The 18,943-nt window shown below is 37.1% G+C and overlaps 2 protein-coding genes across 2 annotated transcripts in view; one reads left to right on the forward strand and one right to left on the reverse strand.

Moving 5' to 3' along the window:
* Window positions 1–4,714, forward strand: NOPCHAP1 (NOP protein chaperone 1). The gene is made up of 4 exons (XM_058022058.1): window positions 1–72; window positions 720–806; window positions 2,232–2,368; window positions 3,440–4,714. The coding sequence occupies exons 1-4, from the start codon at window positions 3–5 to the stop codon at window positions 3,623–3,625; spliced, it is 480 nt and encodes a 159-aa protein (XP_057878041.1). The 5' UTR covers window positions 1–2; the 3' UTR covers window positions 3,626–4,714.
* The window catches only part of ALDH1L2 (aldehyde dehydrogenase 1 family member L2), a 29,850-nt gene continuing 15,270 nt past the window's right edge, over window positions 4,364–18,943 (reverse strand). Inside the window, exons 9-23 of the mRNA XM_058022057.1 lie at window positions 18,202–18,293; window positions 17,240–17,387; window positions 16,837–16,956; window positions 15,110–15,237; window positions 12,506–12,656; window positions 11,711–11,781; window positions 11,501–11,606; window positions 11,056–11,143; window positions 10,523–10,616; window positions 10,177–10,273; window positions 9,592–9,690; window positions 8,699–8,864; window positions 8,031–8,136; window positions 6,861–7,060; window positions 4,364–5,950 (exon numbers count right to left, since the gene is read on the reverse strand). Of these exons, the coding sequence (XP_057878040.1) occupies window positions 5,895–5,950; window positions 6,861–7,060; window positions 8,031–8,136; window positions 8,699–8,864; window positions 9,592–9,690; window positions 10,177–10,273; window positions 10,523–10,616; window positions 11,056–11,143; window positions 11,501–11,606; window positions 11,711–11,781; window positions 12,506–12,656; window positions 15,110–15,237; window positions 16,837–16,956; window positions 17,240–17,387; window positions 18,202–18,293 (1,722 nt within the window). The 3' untranslated portion in view covers window positions 4,364–5,894. The remainder of the gene's footprint in view (window positions 5,951–6,860; window positions 7,061–8,030; window positions 8,137–8,698; window positions 8,865–9,591; window positions 9,691–10,176; window positions 10,274–10,522; window positions 10,617–11,055; window positions 11,144–11,500; window positions 11,607–11,710; window positions 11,782–12,505; window positions 12,657–15,109; window positions 15,238–16,836; window positions 16,957–17,239; window positions 17,388–18,201; window positions 18,294–18,943) is intronic.

Genomic DNA, 18,943 nt, shown 5'->3' on the forward strand with positions numbered 1-18,943 from the left:
GCATGGCGGGGCCTGGCGGCGCGGCGGGGCCGGCGGCGGTCCGGGAGCTGCTGGACGTGAGGCCCCGACCAGGTGAGTCCGGCACCGGCCTGCAGCCAGCGGGGGCTCCCAGGTAGCCCGAGGGAGGGGCTCATCGGGCCGCCGGTGACCCACTGGATTGCGTCCCGCGTGTGTTGAAGAGCTGCTCTCCCGGGGAGGGGTAATGCGGGGAAATCCACGTTAAGCTATGGGAAGTCGTAACGACGTTTTTCTGAGGACAAAGAAAAAAGTTAAAAAGACAGAACGCTGCGCTTTAATTAATGATACCGGGCGGATGGCTTCGTTGATGGTCATAAGGATAATAAGAATAATTAATGCCCAATTCCCTGGCACGCGTTTGGGTTTTCCGGCGCTGCTGCTGCCCACGGTTAGCAGAGGTCATTGGCACCGGGATTTAAATCAGTGCGACTGGCACGCCTCAGCTCCCACCTCACCCTGCCCTGCAGAGGGGAATTAGAGGTTGTTTTTCTAATTGCTGTAACTGTAGCTTTATCAAAATTTGTCTCAAAAACAGCTTAAGGAACTTTAGCTTAAACTCAAGGAGTGTATGAAAGGTGAATTGCAGGCTGAGAACCCTGGCCTGTGTAGGCCTGTATTTCTTCCAAGAGCAGGAAAAGCTGATGGCAATTATGGAGAACTTGTCAGCTTAAGCATTTCAATACTCATTTGTTTGTTTGCAGGGCTGGAAGACATTTTGCTGATTAATTCAAAATGTAGCAGCAAGAAGGCCACAACTTTACAGACGGTTAAGGTGCCAAGGAGCAATGGTAAGTGCTTGTCCCTTGTACTGTGTCAAGTAGTACATAACATTTGTGACACAACGTTTGCTTTGGTGCTTTCCTTGAAAAGGGGGAAGCCTTTGTGTTCAGTTTCTAGAGGTGGTTGATCCTCCTCCCATTACAGTTCCATGTCCCACTGGTGAGTCACCTAACTGCTGCTGCAAAATTAGATTTTGCAGTGCTGGCGTTACAGCTCTAAAGATTGTTCTTTCCCAATATCTTTTTTAGAAGATTTTTTTGGGGGGGGCTCTTTTTTAGAAGTAATTTCTCAGTATGATATATTTGTTGTATTAAAGCATTTAATTTAAAAAGGACTCCTGTCAAATTACTTTATGTTTTGTGATTGATCTGAAATTTGAAAAGATTGTTACATCAAATTCTTTATTGGATAAAAGTCTCTTCAAAAATGACAGTGTTTCAAAGATAGATTATAACTGTTAGATCTTTGTGGAGCTCACCTGAAATAGTACCTCTTCTTAAAGAAAGAAAACTAGTGTTTGGCTCATCTGCATTGTTGAGATCCATAAAATTAGAAGGTTTTGAGAAAATGGTAAAAAAGACAGGCCTCAGGCAGCAGATTGGTGAACAGTGCTAATGCAGCAGGAAAGGTTTTCTAGGCTGTAGAGCAGACGTAAGAAATAGAACAATAAGCCTCTGTGATTTGCCCTTTGAGGTTGCAACAAGTTTATTTAATGTATATCTGTAGAAGGTTAATATGAATGAATTTCTGTGCTTTGTCTCTCATAAACAAGCCATTGTGTTAAAGAATAAGTCTCTATTGTGTTAACTACAGTTACGTGTGCTTCATATGATTGGATAGAATTATTGTCAATATGTTGTTGCTCTATGTGTGATTGGCTGAAACTTGGACTGAGATGGCTTTATGCTATGCTGTAGCGTTACATTTCCTGGGCATTCCATTTGAATCAGCGAGCTGTTCACATCTGTTGTCTCCGTTGTCCTAACAATGTACTGAGACTGATGTTTGAAATTTATTTGAAGTTTGAGTTTATTTGAAGAAATTCTGGAGGTGAAAATATTGTCTTCCTCCAAGGAAGGGTTATGAGTGTGATTCTCCTAATTTCCATTGATTACATTAAAATTCTTGTGAACTCCCACTGGAGCTGTAGAGGATAAGTGCTTTATACTTCAACCTGGAGCTTCCATCTCTCTTCCACCATCTTAATTTCCGACTTTCTTTTGTTAATTATGTTGACCTTTCATTAGTCTATCATGGCATCTGCTGCAGCTAATTTTTCCATCTTCTTTGAGACCTTCAGTCTATACTTAGTTATTGTAGACAGCTGGAAATTACAGTTGAAATGGAATCTGTTATAAAGGCTTATATCTGAGGTATAAATGTGAGCACTAACGAGCATCTCTTTGACTTTACATATGTATGTATCTTTTCAGTTTTGGACCGAGTACAGAGCTTTTTACCACAGATGGCCCAGGCAAATGATGAGCTCAAAAGAAAAATGGTAACAGCACCCACTCATCAGTTTGATATTGAACATCTAGACAGTGAAACAGAAGAAGTTATAGAAATGGTAAATAATTTTTTTTTATTTTAACATCAATCTAGATGGGATTAAAATAACTCTCTGATCTTAGAATGAGTAATATGATAGATAAAGCGAAGTCTTTACCATCATACTTGCAGAATTTAATCACAGGGGATTAAGTAGTTTAAGACTGGAATAAGACATGCTTTTGAATCTACAACTCTGAATCAAAAGTCACAAATTGTATTTTAAATGTCATCTAGGTGGTTATGTTTAGAAACAGGACAATATAAAGCCTAGTAAGGCATAACAGAAGGCTTTAGTATAAGAGTAATAACTGGCTTTCAGCTCTGCTCTGTTGGTATTTTTAGGAATGACTAGATCTTGGGTTTAGAAAAGTTGCTAGTGTTGTTGTGATCCTTTGTTGCTGCTAATTGTCTGTTTCTTTACAGTCACATAAATATTTTATTTCTGTTTTAACTGAAGTGCTGCAGCCACATGCTTATATAAGAAAACTTTATTTTGAAGGTGATATATGTGCATGACCCAGCCAAATGCCTTCTGGCTAAGCAGACCTCAAAAATTATGGGTCTGTATATGCATATAGGAGATCTCTTCAAAAGAAATTCTGGTGGCTTAAACTGCTAGTTATTTTAGCGTAGTTGTAGTGCCCTGAATACTACTACGTTTTAAGATATAAAGTATATTAATATTTATATCTACATGTGTTTGTATTTTTGTAAAGACCCCTTATACACTAAATGTTTTGAATTTTTTACTGAAAAGTAGTTTTGTTGCCTGCTGCTTGTTAGTTTAAATACCTGATTTAGACAATCTGAGTTCAGCTATTGACTAAGTTCTGTCTTTGATAGTGATATAAATATGGCGTTAGATTTCCTAGGCCAGTAATACTGATGAATCTCTTAATGATATTTGTAAAACCCTAGGAAAACTCAAAAGTCTTTTTTATGGTGGTTGTGATTTTCTTATGGTAGCAGGCTGTTTAGTGTGTTTACCTTGTTTTACTCCAGTGATAGAAGTGCTGTAGTGTGTGTGTATATATATGTGTATGTATGTAGTATACATAACATGTAAACCAAGATGGTTTTTTTTCAGAATGTGGCTGTAGTTGAACTGAGTGATTCTGATACAGATGAAGAGTTGCTGACTTCAGAAGATGACTCAGAATCTGATGAAGATGACTCTGTAACTGATGAAGTGACAGCAGACAACATTAAGTTTCCTAAACAAAAGGGAGAAAAGGGCAAAATAGAAATTTTGGACAGCAAAGCAAATGAGTAAATCCATTTTATTTTACTTTTAAAAACCACAAACCAACCAAATAATGTTTTTTCACTTCGAAGAGTTGTCCTTTAAAACCACTTTGTTTCCCAGTGTAGGATCTCTCAGGATCCTGTGAAATGCTATAGTTTACATGGTGGAGAATTCAGGATCCGCTTATGGCTGGGGAAGGCTGGGTTTCTGAAGAATGAAGTGCAATTTTATTCATCAAATAACAGGAAAATGCACTTCATAGTAGATTACACCCAGAAAACAGCTAGAGTAAAGGGGCACTTGAAAATTGAAAATTCCTGTTCTGTTGCTTTGTTCTTTGTTGAATAAAGATTTTTTTTATAGGAAGATAGAAGTTTTTGCTTCAGGGGCAAAAAAGAGTTAACTAGGAAAAAAGCTTTGTTTTCATATTCCATGTACTGTGAAGTGTTATGTACACTCTCTTCACTATTAAACATGATCTTTAAGTACCCTAGAGGTATGTCTGCATTGCATTAATGGCAGTCACTGCTCAACACTGGAGCCATGGCTGAGCTCATTTCCAGATGAGCCAGCCTGGGTAAGGACAGCCATGAGCAGAGAGTTCAGCAAAGAGTTACTTAGTACTTAACCTGTGTGCCTGCACTGGGCTCCACACCAGCACAGGAGGCTTAGAGGCTCCTCTGGGAAACCTTTGTAGCTGTGGTGCAAACACCCTCCATACTCAAAAGATCAAGGCTGCCTCTGGGGTGTTAAGATGGCTTTAAGCTACACATCTCATCCCCTGATTTCCCTGCCATGTTTCCAATCTCCATTTTGTTACTGACAGAAGGACAAAAAGGTGAATTTTCTTAATCGTGTCAAGCCTGTACTTAAGTTGGCTTGACACAATTGTGAAACCAGAATCAGTGAAAATGTGTCCCATTTTATTTACCTCAGATTGATCAAGTACAATGGTTTGGGTTATTACATTTACTTCATAGATCAGTCTGCATTTCAGAAGAATCTGTCATGCTCCTGGATGTCATTGTTTCTTAAAGGAACATTGTATTTTCTACACCATTAAAGTAAAATTTTCTATACTGTATTTGCTCAAATATTAAACTTAATGTCATGACTTTAAATCTGCAGTTGTCTATAGAATTTATTTTGAATCCTGTACTTAAAAGTTCTAGTTTTAATACCTGTTTCTGTAGTATTTGTGCTAAGAAATAACAGGAATTCTAGTCTTTATTTTACAATGTGGCTTAAATATAAGATTATTTACTGATTAAACCATGGAATATTTTAGTGAAGGGGAAGGATGGGGATCAAAGAATCAGACTGCTGTCTTTAATAGCAGCCCACAGATAAATGATGCTTTGGTGTTTTTGCATTCTAAGAGCAAGGAGTCTTAAAAGGCTTAGTTAAATAAGTTCTCAATCTATAGAAAATTTCTTCCAAACTGAAAAAAGTTTGAAAACCAACATCTGATCTTGGTCATTTAACAAGGCATTTTCCCAGAGATTAAAAAGAACCCAAAAGTGTGAAATACAAAGTAATAATCATACAGTATGAAACAGTGATTACAGTCCATGTGCACAGACACAAAATGTGATTTTAATCCATTAATGTAACCACCTTTCAAACTGCAGGCAGATCACACATTCTGTATCAACAAAAAGGTAGAAAATATTTTCAGTAACTTTAGCTTGATATGCATAGTTTAACACCAATATTGAACTCTGTATGTACTATACAAAGATCATAGTAAGTGCACTTCCTTGCGTTGATTTACTTCTTATGGCACAAAGATTTTCTGTACTGCTGAAAAGTCACCAGAGCAGAGCGTTTCATTGCTACCATAAAACCTGAACTGGCTTATAGCAAAAATGGCATAATCAGTATATTCTAGTTCAACTTTGGAAGCCTAATGACTGAGGATTTAAAATGATCATGTAAACATGTCACAGAAATATGAAGTAGGTGTGTGAGAACTTATTCTTCAAGTCTATTTAAAAAACAGAAACTGAACCATATTATTGGGGGAGGGGGTTTGGTGGGGGGAGGATGGGGGGAAATTGGGCTACCAACTGTTGCTGCTACATAATTCAAATAACTTCAGGGTGATTTCCAAAAGCCATTGTCTGTCAAACTAAAATCTGGACCTAACTTGTAGAAACTTATCCGTGGAATGAGTACTTGTTTTTTTGGTTGTAGCACTGCAGACAGCATATCCTAGGTGTGGTATCAAGCGCTTCATGTGGTAATCAAGATTCAAACTCTGCTGGAAGTCTGCTTCCCAAGTGAAGCTGTTACTTTAATATTCTACAGTGATGGCTTTGGTTCTGAGATATTCATGAAGAGCTTCTTCACCTGTTCAAGCACAATATTCACCTGTTAGAACAGCAGCTAAATGAATTGTGTGAGACTGTACTTTTTATTAAGAAAAAATTTGAAACACTGTAGCCAATATTTGAGTCCTTAAGGAACAATGAAAACTAATTACCTTCCCACTGTCATTTACAAACCTGGTTTGACAAGGAGCCAGACCCAACACATGTGGAAGAAAAAGGAACTGGATTTAACAAGCAGTTCCCCAAGCAGTAGCAGTCTTTAGATGGCCACTGGCGTCTCATAGCTGTATTTATGAACTTTGCTTCTCCTCTATTAAAGGTCAGAGATGGAGAAGCTGTGTGAAAATCAGTTATTATTTTTTTTCCCTGACATCATCACTCATTTTGGTTTCAGGAAACATCTTTGAAGATTCCGAAAGCAAAAATCTGTTGTGTGAATGAAATTTGATTTTCCTTTTTTCTCTGCCCTGAAGCTTGATCTGTCCCGACTTGCAAAGCTTCTTTGACAGAGTGGATTTCACTTTTCTAGAAAGTTGTTTTGAAAAGACAGTGTTTTTTAATGCATCTTTTTCTGAGTCTGTTGACAAATTTTGGTGACATTTTAAGCTATAAAAAGTTTCCCATGCTCTTACCTAGAGGAGAAACCTAAATTAGCATTCTCTCTGAGGGAAATAATATTTTGGCCAATACCATTGTTACTTGACAGCCTTTTGTAGCCTATACAGAACTCTAAAAGCTGTAATTTATTTGTCTGCTCTCAGAGCAGTTGGAGAGGAATATTTTGTGTTATTTAGCAAATGTACAGGAAATGCTGAATGGGAGGTATTGAAGTGGGAATATTTAGGGAGGGAGAGGAATTGGGTTAAGGATTGTAATTCTTTGATTGATTAGGACTCTGAGACAATAAATGAAGGAAGGGGAGAACTTACCTAAATCTTTCCCAAAGCCAGACAGTTTAAATCCACCAAATGGCGCTGCCACATCAGTTTTGTTGTAAGTGTTAATAAAAACTGTTCCAGCTTCTAGCTTTTCACTGATGTAGAGAGCTTTGTTTATGTCTTTTGTAAAAACTCCTGAAGCTAAGCCATATTCTGTGGCATTTGCCCGTTGCAATACTCCATCGACATCCCTGTGGGGTAAATAAATTATTTAATTGCAACTATGTAAAATAAACAAGTGTTAGCAACCTTCTACCTTCAGTGTCATTGAAACAACTTTTCCCATGGCCTTTCTTCAGCGAGCTTTTTAAAAGTTGACTTATTAAGGACAAATCTGTGTGTCAATCTGACAGATCCATGGCAGTTCACACCCTTGCTTCAAGCTCATGAAGCTCGTAACTTCACTTTTCAAAGGTTAATAGCTACACTGAGAAATGCGACAGGAAATGTTGCTACTGTACAACTTGGGAATTAGAACAATACAAAAATGCCTGTAAAGCAGATGATGAATCAGTTTGCTCAAATTGTGTCCAGCTTTACAAGTTAATGCAGAATTAAAGCTGGAATTTAAACTGCTGTCAAGACATAACTTTTCAGACTATTTCCAGAGTGCTATTTTCTATCTGCAACTTATCTCCATACAGCTTCAAAAATCAATAGTAGTTTAAAACTTTAAAAAATTCAATGCAGTTCATTAAGACTACAGAATTTATGGATGTGAAAGGTTATCTACATGGCTGGTTCTTAACTTTATTATCAAACTGCAGAAGATGAAACCTGATGGAAATATTTATGTGAAGTTTCTATGGAATGTTTTAATCTCATCTGTATGCTAAATAATTCTTATGATCCAGAATGAAAGAGATTAGAAAATACAGTTTACAAAATAAATAGAGCAATTTTCATTTGCAACAGTAATGTGCCAGTGTTACACAATACACAACACTGCAGTCTTCTATAACAGGAAAAATAAGTAATTCCACTGGGAAAAATACACATTTTGTAATTTGAGCAAGCTGTTGCAATTACCACACAAACTTCACTAAAACGTTTCACTAAATACTAGGTATTCAGATTGGTCTAACAAGATTTTACAAACTACTGTGTATGCTGTTACTTCTTCACTTTGGGTGAAAATACAGTAACCAGACGAGAACATACCCATTTTTAAATTTAGAGATGACCATCACAGGACCAAAGGATTCTTCCTGGGCAATATACATGTGGTCTTCAACATCTGTGAATACAGTGGGTTCCATGAAGAAACCTAAAGAGAGGATAGAGCATGGTTTTGAGCATGGTGAAAGGGTTTGCTGTTGTCCAGGCCATTTCTGTCCCATGCTTTGAGGTCATAAATAACTTGCAACTTGAAACAGAAAATAATTAGGAATGAAGTATGAATGGAAATGCATGCACTTCAAGAGAAATAGCGGACAAAAGGGTAAAAGAACAGCCTGTACATCGGTGACGTGTGCTGCTCCCTGCCAGGCTGGGAGGTCTGCATGCCACAGCCCAGGTGACTTCTTGGGGGAAGACCCCTGTTATCTGACCCCTGTTATCTGACAGCAGGAAGACAAGGTTACAGCAAGCCACAGAGGCCACTGTTCTTCTTGCTACCCAACAAGAAGATGGATTGTAAGATCTAAATAAAGATCTCATACTTTATTTGCACAGCTTCTCATAATATGAGATTTGAAAGCTCTGTGGTATCATGGGCTTACCTGGTACTGTTCCCACGATATTGCAACTCCACAAAATACAGCTGAGATAATCGTGACTGCTCTTGCATAAAGTGTAAAAGTTCTAAATATCTCTGGAAAGCCTTTTACCTGGTCTACGTACTTGTCTTCCTCCATATACTAGAGTGGCTCCTTCTTTTACTCCAGTTTCACAGTATTGAAGCAGCTTTTCCAAATGTGCCTTGTGATTTTGTGGACCATGATCTGTAGATCTGTCAAGTGGGTCACCAATTTTCATCTTTTTTATTTCTTCAACCTATGGGTTACCCAATTAAAATGAAGTCACATAACACAGCAATATTGTTAAAGTGACCAGAAATTAAGAATGCTGTCTTTGGTGCTAGGAAGATGGAATCTAAGAAAATACTGGATTCTTAGATATAATGCTTTTCTCTTTTTGTAATTAGGCTTTGTCTTTTGTTTCATAATCTCTAATTACTTCCAAAAGTTTTTGATGCTTTGTTCATGCGTGTATTATCTTCTGCTATTAAGATAGGCATGTAAAATGTTAAATTTTACCAGTGGTAAACGACTTAGGACAGACATTTCCTGTTCTTAAGCAAAATAAATGAATTCTCCAGTGCCACAGCATGGCGACTACTACATTTTTTAATAGCAACCTTTGTATTATTCTAGCTGCGCTTCCTATATTCCTTTTTTTGAGTTTACAGAAGCCTTCTTCAAACATATTGACCTGAGTTCAGTAATTATTTGTAATCTTATTTTCCTAGTCAAATATGAATTTTCACTGAAGGTACAATATCTATTTAACTGCCACTTAGCTGTGTATTACTGGTACAAATATCTCCCTTCAATGCTTCCTTTTAACCATGTAAGAGGGCCCTGAGAAGCATCACTGTCTATCATAAGCAATAATGAGAAAATAGGCAATTGAAAATAAGAAACACAAGTGTGTATAAAACTAGTGGATCCTTCTGCCACAGTAAAACATATGCTTAAACTTTAGTCCTTGAATATCTTACCACTTTTCTAACAAACTCATCATGAATTGATTCTTCCACAAACAGCCTGCCAGCTGCAATGCAGTTTTCTCCTTTGTTGAAATACACTGCTCCCATACCCTGATCAGGAAAAAGACATAAATATTTATATGCATGTTGTTCAGTCGCCATTCTGCTCCCTTAGGTTGTATGCAGTGTTTGTGACCCCAGATGTTTAATGCTTTATGTTAAAGGATATTACCAATGCAATATCTTATGAACTTTGAACACAATATGGCTGGTAGGGAGGTGAATTATTATGATTGATAATTGATGCATGATTGATTGATTGATCGATTGATGAACTAAAAACTATATGGCAATAGGGAGCTCAATTCTTTGTTTTGTTGTAATTGCTAATGTATATTTCTTGTAGTATTGCCTTTTTGGAGCAGCATGAACAGTTAAATTGTGCTAGCATAAAGAAATATGAGTCTGTTTTCTAACAGATCTCAAGGTTTTTTGTGTAAAGGATCCCTGGTAATTTTTTGTCAAGTCAAGAATACTGCAGTACTGTGAGGATTTGGATAAAGGCTTTGAATAAATTTTACTTCAAAGTAACATTACCATTTTTACAGCTCTGTCAAGTTCACAGTCACTGAATATGATCAATGGTGATTTGCCACCAAGTTCCAGAGAAACTTTCTTCAGGTTAGCAGCTGCACTGTAAAAAAATAAAAATAGTAATATAAACCAAATTTTTAATATATTTTTCCATTGTTTCCTTTGAATCATAACTAGTGAAAATGTATAAACTCTACTGTCCAGTAGTGATTTAATAGAATTCTACATGGGGGTAAACAACCATATAAAGTTATGTTTTTTCGTTACTGCTACATGCACAACATATCTAGTAAGGTACTTCAGAACCAGACTAAGCAGTGTTTATTTATGATCCTTTTGCTAAGAGTACCTCTTCATGATCTGTTTACCAGTTGGCGTTGAACCAGTGAATCCAACTTTGCGAACATCTGGATGTTCAGAGAGGTGCTGTCCCACTAAGCCACCTATCAGAGTGATGAAAGCAGTGTAACTGGATGGTACATGGACAATTGTTACTATTCCAGCAGCAGCACTGGAGCTGCTGAGAAGGAGCTTACCCTACAAATCAAATACAGTATCACATTTCTATTTATATTTGCAGCTTTATTCCTATGTCTATGAATAAGCTTCATAATTAAGTGAACATGTTTCTCTGTAATACGTTGTTTTCCAGAGTGTTTGTGTCAATTGTGTGAACTTGTAAAGAGTGTAGGCTGACAGCTCCTACCACTAACTAAAGCCAGATTTTTCCAATTCTCTTCTGGAAACATATGAAATCACTGCATGAAAAGATGCAAGCCTAGTACCTGTGAACAGACCTATGTAATAGAGCTTCAAAAAGGTGAAGAACTTCACCAGTTTTAGCATGATTTCTCCCAGAAAAATAATGAGTTCAAGTTTTACCTGAACCAGGCAGAATATTTATAACGCCCTTAGGAAATCCAGCTTTAGCTGAGAGTTCTGCAAACTTCAAGGAAGTCAGAGGTGTGACCTAAGTAGAAATATTTATATTTGGTCTCCTGTTTTAATCAAATGCATGATACCTTTTACATTCAATACATCTTAGTTTTGATACAATATTCACCTTACAGTATTGGCATATTAGAAGTGATGGCTTCTTATGGAAAATAATTAATTCTTGAAAATGAGATTAGCACCGGAGCAGAATTGGAGTCAATCAATACTTTTTATCACCATGGCAGTTTGTATTATTACAAATGCACTTTCAAATATATGACACAGTCAACATATGACAGATCAATCTATGAGTGAAATCTGCTATATTGCCTAAATTATTCTGCCTTAACAGGGGCATCTGGGCCATCTGTATATTTCTTTTTGCTCTTACCTGAGCTGGTTTGAGTACAAGGGTATTGCCTGCAGCCAAGCATGCTGCGCTCTTCCATGCAAGCATCATCAGTGGGTAATTCCAGGGGATAATAATTGCACAGACACTTCAGGTGGGGAAAAATGGGGAAAGATTACATATTTGATGGCAGCTTTTCACTGGCTTTTCTGCATGTCAAATCTGTCACTAAGAAGAAAAAGTGACACTCACCCAATTGGCTCTTTCTTGGTGAATGTTAGATTATGGTTTGGCCGGGCCTGGTTAATTGGAATTGTAGCACCCTAAAAGACAAAGGAGGGACAAATCTTCATACTGATTTATAACTTTTATCACAAATATATTTGCCATGTAAGTATGTTTCGGAAAGCTACAGAGTAGGCTTAAAAATCACAAGCATTTTTGCATGAGGGAAAGGGGCACAGATGCTTCTACTGTATGATTTCCTATTGTGAATATTGTAAGGGTCCTGATTGTCATCTGGGTGAAATAACAGCACAGATTAAAAAAAAAGTATGGGAGAACATAAATCAAGGGTCTGATGAACAAAAATAAAGCTGGATGATATTCTTGCTTGGTCTTAAAGATACTGGAAGAAATGTTCTTGAATGTGTGCCACACGTTCTGCCATCAAGCAAACTCACCAGCCTTGGTCAGACTGCAGCAAAGCACAAGTCTCTGCACTTACCTGCTTAATAAGCACAGTGACATTCTGCTTCATGAATAACCAAGAGCTGACCAAGCAAGTATATTCACTGTGACACCTCAGCTGATTTCTTCACTATTTAGATCCACATTCTAAATCCATATTCTCCAGATGGATGTGGACTTTCCTTTTGTATTGACAGGGAAACCCATTCTAGGTAAAATTCTAATTTTGCTTTAGTTTTTGATTCCTCAGTAAATTTTTCCTTTTACTACTTTTTGGCACTGTTTCAGAAGAATAACAACAAGAAAGAAGCGTAGAGAAGCACTGCCATTGATCATTTCCTTTACATATTCACTTGCCTGAATTTTGTCACACCATCCAGCAAAGTATCTGAATGTTTGCACAGACATTCCAATATGAGTCTTCAGAGCTAAAGTGTAGACAGCTCCTGAGTCAATAGACTCTATTGTCGCTAACTCCTCTTGATGTTCTTCCATCAGATCTGCAAGTCTTTTTAGAAAAAAGTTAAAAATCTGCATTAAAGGAAATGGCATCTAAAATTATATTGGGTGTGGCAAAGAAGCATAATAAAAATAGCATTGTCACTAAATTTGGAGGTGGAGGCACTACTCCTTAATATCAGCGAAGGATTGAACAATTGCCCATTACTCTGCAAATGCCTTCACATTGGCTGTAGTAGAGACTGAATGAAGACATGAACTGTGCAAACTCACTTAAGGTGTAAGTAAGACCATAGTAAGTATTATTAAATTGATAATAACTATCAATGTCTCAAAAATACATCTGCACAGATTGATATCTGTACTTATGAGGCACTACTGTTAGTTTAGTGTCCCCTGTTGAGGTCTATTTCCATCAAAGAATTTTCACATTCAGTCCTCCGCATTGTCTCACATGCATTAATGTTTTTCTTCAACTTCCCTCTGTGATTTGGTACTCAGATATATAATCAGTGCTCCCACATGATTTTGAGAGCTTAAGAGAAGTGCATTTTGGATCCTGTAAAGAGTATTCAAAACTGGGTGTGAAACTTGTGAAATTTTTCCATTATATAAATTCTGGCCATTTAAACCATTTGCATAGATGTGGGAAAATGCTCTTTTAGTACCTGTTTTAAGTGTACCTTGGAGGTGCAGCTACAGGTCACAGCGTTGGCAGTGTTGTGTAAGAGAATGGATTTGGGCATGTGAGGGACAAAGAAGAAGGTTCCATTTAAAGTGTGCTTAATATTTTCTATTAATGATTCCTTAAGACAAAGCAGCAGAGCAAGGAGCTTTAATGGCACACACATTCCCTTTGGTTCAGCACTCAAAATCTCCAGTTTGAACAGAGGCCTGAGAACAAGGGGTCTTATTTCAATTAAGGTGGTTCAGAGAGAACTTTTATCCACTGGAAATGGTTTGCAACATAAACACTCTGGTGTTTTATCCTAAAGTTCCCTAAGCAAAGCTTTTAATCCAGGGATAACCAGCCCATGGGAAGGGAACTGTATTTTTCTCTACCTGATATTGCTATTCTTGCAAATCTTCCAAGTCTAAAAGAGAGCAGGAGTTTTCACACCTTAAAATTTTCTCTTTAGGTCAGAGTTAACTTCGTTTCTCAAGTACTCTACATTCCTGATACAAATTAAACACAAGTTTATGCATGCCTTGAATATGTGCACACTCATGAAAAACATAAGTATTTAACGTTCAGCTCTGACTTGCCCATTTTCTCTTGTGATGACTACTAACTTTGCAAGAGCCCTGCAGGCCTTTTTCCATGGCCTGGTCACATACTTAATAAGATAAGAATGTTCCGCTTTGCTTTCATTCTTTTTTGCTAAGATTCCTGCAATGTTTTATAAAACATGTGGCATTTTTTCAGGAGAAGCAACCTGAAAAAGTAGCTTCTTTACTCATGTCTGCTCATTCATTTGCATGTTTAGACCTGAAAAAGCATTGAAAGCTTTTCATATAGCCCACAAAAGAGGTTTTCTTTATAGGGAAGCTCTGATGCTTCTAGTCACCTGAAGTTTGTAGGACAGTGTTCTCCCTGTGCTTTGGGAGAAGCATCATACTGCATATGGAGAACCTATAATACTTGGGGTTTTATTAGCTGCCTCCTGTGTCACGCTCACACTATCTAGTCAGCATTGCCATCTTTCTAAGATCACCTCTGCCCCTTCAAGAACCAAAGCTCACCATTAAAATAGCATTAATTCAACAAAACTTCTGCTTATCTTCTGAACCAACAGCAACATGGCCAAAAATAAGAACCAGGCATTAACCAGACACGGTGAGACAGATACAAAAAAGAGATAAAAGTATCTCAGGTAAATGTTTAAATTAGCTTAGAAAATTCCTGCACAGGACAATTCTTTCTCTGCAGACCATAACACATCTGCTACAGTGGGTCTTTAGCCAGCTGCTGGCATATGATCCTGGAAAAATCTAGCATCAGTTACAGTCTACTTCAAAATTAGTGGCAATGAAGGTGTACATTTACTGTATGGAGTGCACATGCAGGCAGGCTTAGCAAGGTCAAACCTCTGCCTACCTAACTCACGTAGACAGTTTTTAAAGCTTAGCCTCACTTACATGGAAGGATGGGTGTTTACAAGAGAATTCTCAATCTTTGCAATGAAACTCATATAGATTAAATGAAGACATCAAGTATTTAAAATATATTTTGCTCAAATTCTTTGCTTCCATTCATAAATAATAATGAAAGGTTGGCAGCAGTGAGAGACCACAAGTTCTCTGACACAAGAAAGGTTGGCAGGCTAAGAGCTGAGGCTGCTACACTGAAATCAATCAGGGGATGAAAAGATGGCTAGTCTGGATCCTCTGACAGTGGAATTATGAACATCCATCACCTTCAGAAAATGTATACAACAATTCTTCAGAGAAACAAAACAAGATTTGAGGAAATGAAACAAATGCAAGCTGTCTTGTACATACCTGTACATGAGTTGCCCCCTTTCCCTCGCATTCATCCTCCCCCATTCACCATTTTCAAAAGCCTCCTTTGCTGCTGCCACTGCCTTGTCAACATCAGCCACTGAGGCAGAAGATACACTGGCTATTACCTGTGCAAAGGTAGCATTGTGTTAGCTCAAAAAGAAATATTGGGATACAGAATGTTACTCCTTCCTCCCAAACTTCTAGACTGGGTATAAGCAAATACTTAATATCCTCATCTGTGGCAGTTGTTGTGGGCAAGCCACGTGGGCTGCAAAAAGACACAATTGAGGTGGCAGAATTTGGAGGACACTGCAGGCAGACAGATTCCTTAATCTTTCTTTTTCTTCAAAGTAAGGTGCACTGTCCTGGGGGTGCGTTTCTCCTCACAGAGAAAAGCAAGGCACACCTTCCCAAGGATATTTTCTGGGAATGGTAGTGAGGAACCTCAGAGAAAGAGGAAACAATTCTTATCTCATTTGCTGTGCCTCTGTTTGTGCAAAAGTAGAATGTAATATGGAGATTGTTTACCCAAAGTGATGGGGTTTTGTTTCATTGGCCTATCAGGGCCAAGTGCATGTCCAGACTGTCAGCCAGCAGACAGGGACAAGATTCTGTTCAGTTGAGTTGAGTGCTGGTGCAGATTCAGTTTATATGTAATATAGTATAATAAAGTAATTAATTAGCCTTCTGATATCAATGGAGTCCTCCTTGTCATTTCTTCCCTTCATCAGGGTTGCCCTGCTTATACTATATTGTCCCACTGGATCTCACCCTCTCTTTCCATATATAAAACCAATGTGGTATTGGTTTCACACTTCCAACAAAAGCTGGAAGTCTTTTTGTGTGGTATCTCAATCTAATATCTCAACATGCTAAAACAACTCCCACATGTTCCATTTCTACGGAATGCAGCTTCTGTTATCATAAACCACCATAAACACACAGTATTTTATGATGATTGTGTTCTAAATACATGCATTGTAAATCCTAACACAGAATGGTTTTGACTTTCATTCCATTCTATAATGAGTTTCAGGAAAAGTATCAGAGTCTGACTTCTAATGATAGTGAAATTTTTGTCATTGATTTCAGGAGACTTCATTTACTTCAGAATTAAATGGCATCTACATGGACATCAGAATCACTTCTCTTATATATAATTCATAGTTATGATTTGCTCAACCAATATTGGGTAGTTCAACAGCATGTATTAAAGTGCAAACAGTATGTATTTTCCTATTGAAAAGTTATTTTTCTTACTGAGAATTTAAAGAGACATTTTAGTGTCAAAATTACCCTAATGTATCAGATTTACTTTAAAAGTAAAAAAGAAAGAAGTTGATTACTGACAGAAATATACCAAATATCCTAAAAGAAACACTTCTTTAGCAAATGAACTCCATCAATTTATGTTTGCAAAGCTAAACAAGAATGAAATCAAGGCAAAATGTTCAGCTGGGTGTGAAAAGTGATGTAATAATTGAAGTAGAAGTAGGTTATTTTTGCTTTGCAGCTTGACTCAAATGGAAGAAATTGTAGAATACCCCAAATGTAAAGTAAACTGAAATTTGAAATTATTTAAATAGGTTTAATTTATTATACTTTAAAATACAAGTTTTAAAATTTAAGTTTTAGAATTACCAATATTCAGGTGATGTGTCAAATTTTTAATAGGCAATACCAATTCAATAATCTGGCATTAATCATATTTAGAAATTACTTACTGATCCATCTGCTGGATTTATAGTGTCATATGTTTTTCCATCATCAGCATCTATAAATTTCCCATTTATGAAACATTGGTATGGCATATTCACAGTCATGTTGTTCATATTTTTTGAAACCTGGATGAAATAAAATCTAAATTATTTTAAAATTATAATAACTAAAATTTTAATGTAGCTTAACAAGCTTTTGATATCTGCAGCCAATATCCAGACACATTTCAGCCTATATATGCGGCTGTTAGAAGTAAAATGTAATGGAAAGCAGATACAAATATATAGAAATTTGTATAACCAAGTAGTTTGCTTTCCTACTGCATCAAGCAGTCTAATAAAATGCATTGTCTGCCCTCCCCTAAAACCCAGGAAAGACTAAGCAACAATGCAAAATTAAAGGCCTTACATAATCAATGACTAACTCTTCTTCTTTGTCTTCTCCTCTGAGTCTTCTGACAGCCATCTGAATAAAGTCTGCAAACTTAGTGGCCATATACACATCTTCATTCTGTAGCTGCAGTCCACAATGTTTCTGTTTGATCTCTTCTAGCATTCTAAAGATTTTGAAGAAGGAGTAAGTTTAATTAAAAATTAAAGAATTCTCCAGATAATTGAATCATTAGAAGGGTAAAAGGGATCAAAACTGGGCCTCAGTTTGCATGCATGTGAATATGTGTGTGTGTTTCTCTGAAAAGGGCACAGAAATGATGCACTTTCCTGAAATTTGTTGGTTTAATTGTGGATGCTATGAAAAAGAAAACATCATTTCTGGAATACTCTCAATAAAACTTTTGAAAATCAATTACTAGAAGATATTGATATGCCATTGGAAAATAATATTTGGGACTACTCCAACCAAAATATGGAGGACTTTGAGCTTGGTAGGTATCCAGCACAATAATCAGTTTGTTTAAAAATGCTGGTTTTATATTATGGTCTGTGCTGCAAAAAGAAGGCAAACGAGGTGACCCAAGCCATGACAAACTCAGTGCATCTTTAAGCATGGGCTCAATTCTTTCTGTCAAAGGTTTCTCTTTCCATCTGGGGAGGTCTTTGCTCAGGTTTCCAGTCAGTCCCCTGGTCTGGAGATACCTGTGGCTGCGCACAGACAGGTTTGAGCATCACCATGCTCCTCTGGGTGTGATGTTCCTGAAGTTTAGGGGAATTTTCCTTCAGTAGAAAGAGCAGGATTACAGCAATATCTCATAACTCAGGGAGAAGAACTGCTTCCAAGGTAAGAAAGGGAATATTAAGGTTATTGGAAAACATAGAGGGATAAGGTTTTTTAACACCACTGATTTAAATGCACCATGACAACTTTTTTCATTAACTTTGGCTTTGCAATTTCCTTATTTTGAATATTCCTACCTGACAACATGCATAGAGGATGCTCCAGATTTGAAGAAGTCTGTGGAATCCTCAATCACAGCAACATTGCTTAAAATTCTCTTCCAAATAGCCTAATAATAGAGAACAATAACAGAGGCAATAATGAATAATCATCTAATAGCAAAAAGTATTTATCCAACTGTATTTTCTATAGTATTACTACCTACAACATACATTATTTCAAAGGTTTCTAAAATATGAAGTTATTTTAAGAGGGTCTAAAACAGTCTAGAGGCATGATGTCAGACAAGAAATTTTTCAGTACAATTAGATGATCAAAATATAGTGTTTTGTCCATGGTAATTTTACCCAATCAGGCAAGAAACCTGAATGGTGTAGTGCTAAAACTTTTCAGGCCCATCTTTGAAAGATGTTTTATCCCCCAAATAATAAGTTCCTATTGCATTACAGAATGTGTCATCAGTATAGGCAAGGACAGCCTAGGGCACTTTATGAATGGATTGATGGTATTTCAGGCACCTGGCCAAGACTGAGAAGTAGTTTAAGCTGCATGCATGAGATGGAGAAATAAACAGTTCAATAACTGGTAATGTAATATTTCAATTAATTATAACTGAGTTTCGCAGTTAGCAGGCAGTGTCATCAATTGATCAGTTTATAATTCTTTTCATAATTTTCTCAGTCATTCAATAGCTTCAGGCAGCATTTATGTTGCTGGCAGCAGGTTCAAGGTAATCTTGAATCAGCAGCTTAAAATATT

The sequence above is a fragment of the Melospiza georgiana genome, chromosome 4 (genome assembly GCF_028018845.1).
Source record: "Melospiza georgiana isolate bMelGeo1 chromosome 4, bMelGeo1.pri, whole genome shotgun sequence".
In the NCBI taxonomy this organism is placed as follows: domain Eukaryota; kingdom Metazoa; phylum Chordata; class Aves; order Passeriformes; family Passerellidae; genus Melospiza; species Melospiza georgiana.

What these genes read in the sequence shown, in the direction of transcription:
- NOPCHAP1 (XM_058022058.1), top strand. Translation starts at nt 3, where the DNA reads ATGGCGGGGCCTGGCGGCGCGGCGGGGCCGGCGGCGGTCCGGGAGCTG. An exon ending in TAAGGTGCCAAGGAGCAATG is followed by an intron (nt 807 to 2,231) that starts GTAAGTGCTTGT and finishes GTATCTTTTCAG; the next exon opens with TTTTGGACCGAGTACAGAGC. An exon ending in CAGAAGAAGTTATAGAAATG is followed by an intron (nt 2,369 to 3,439) that starts GTAAATAATTTT and finishes GTTTTTTTTCAG; the next exon opens with AATGTGGCTGTAGTTGAACT.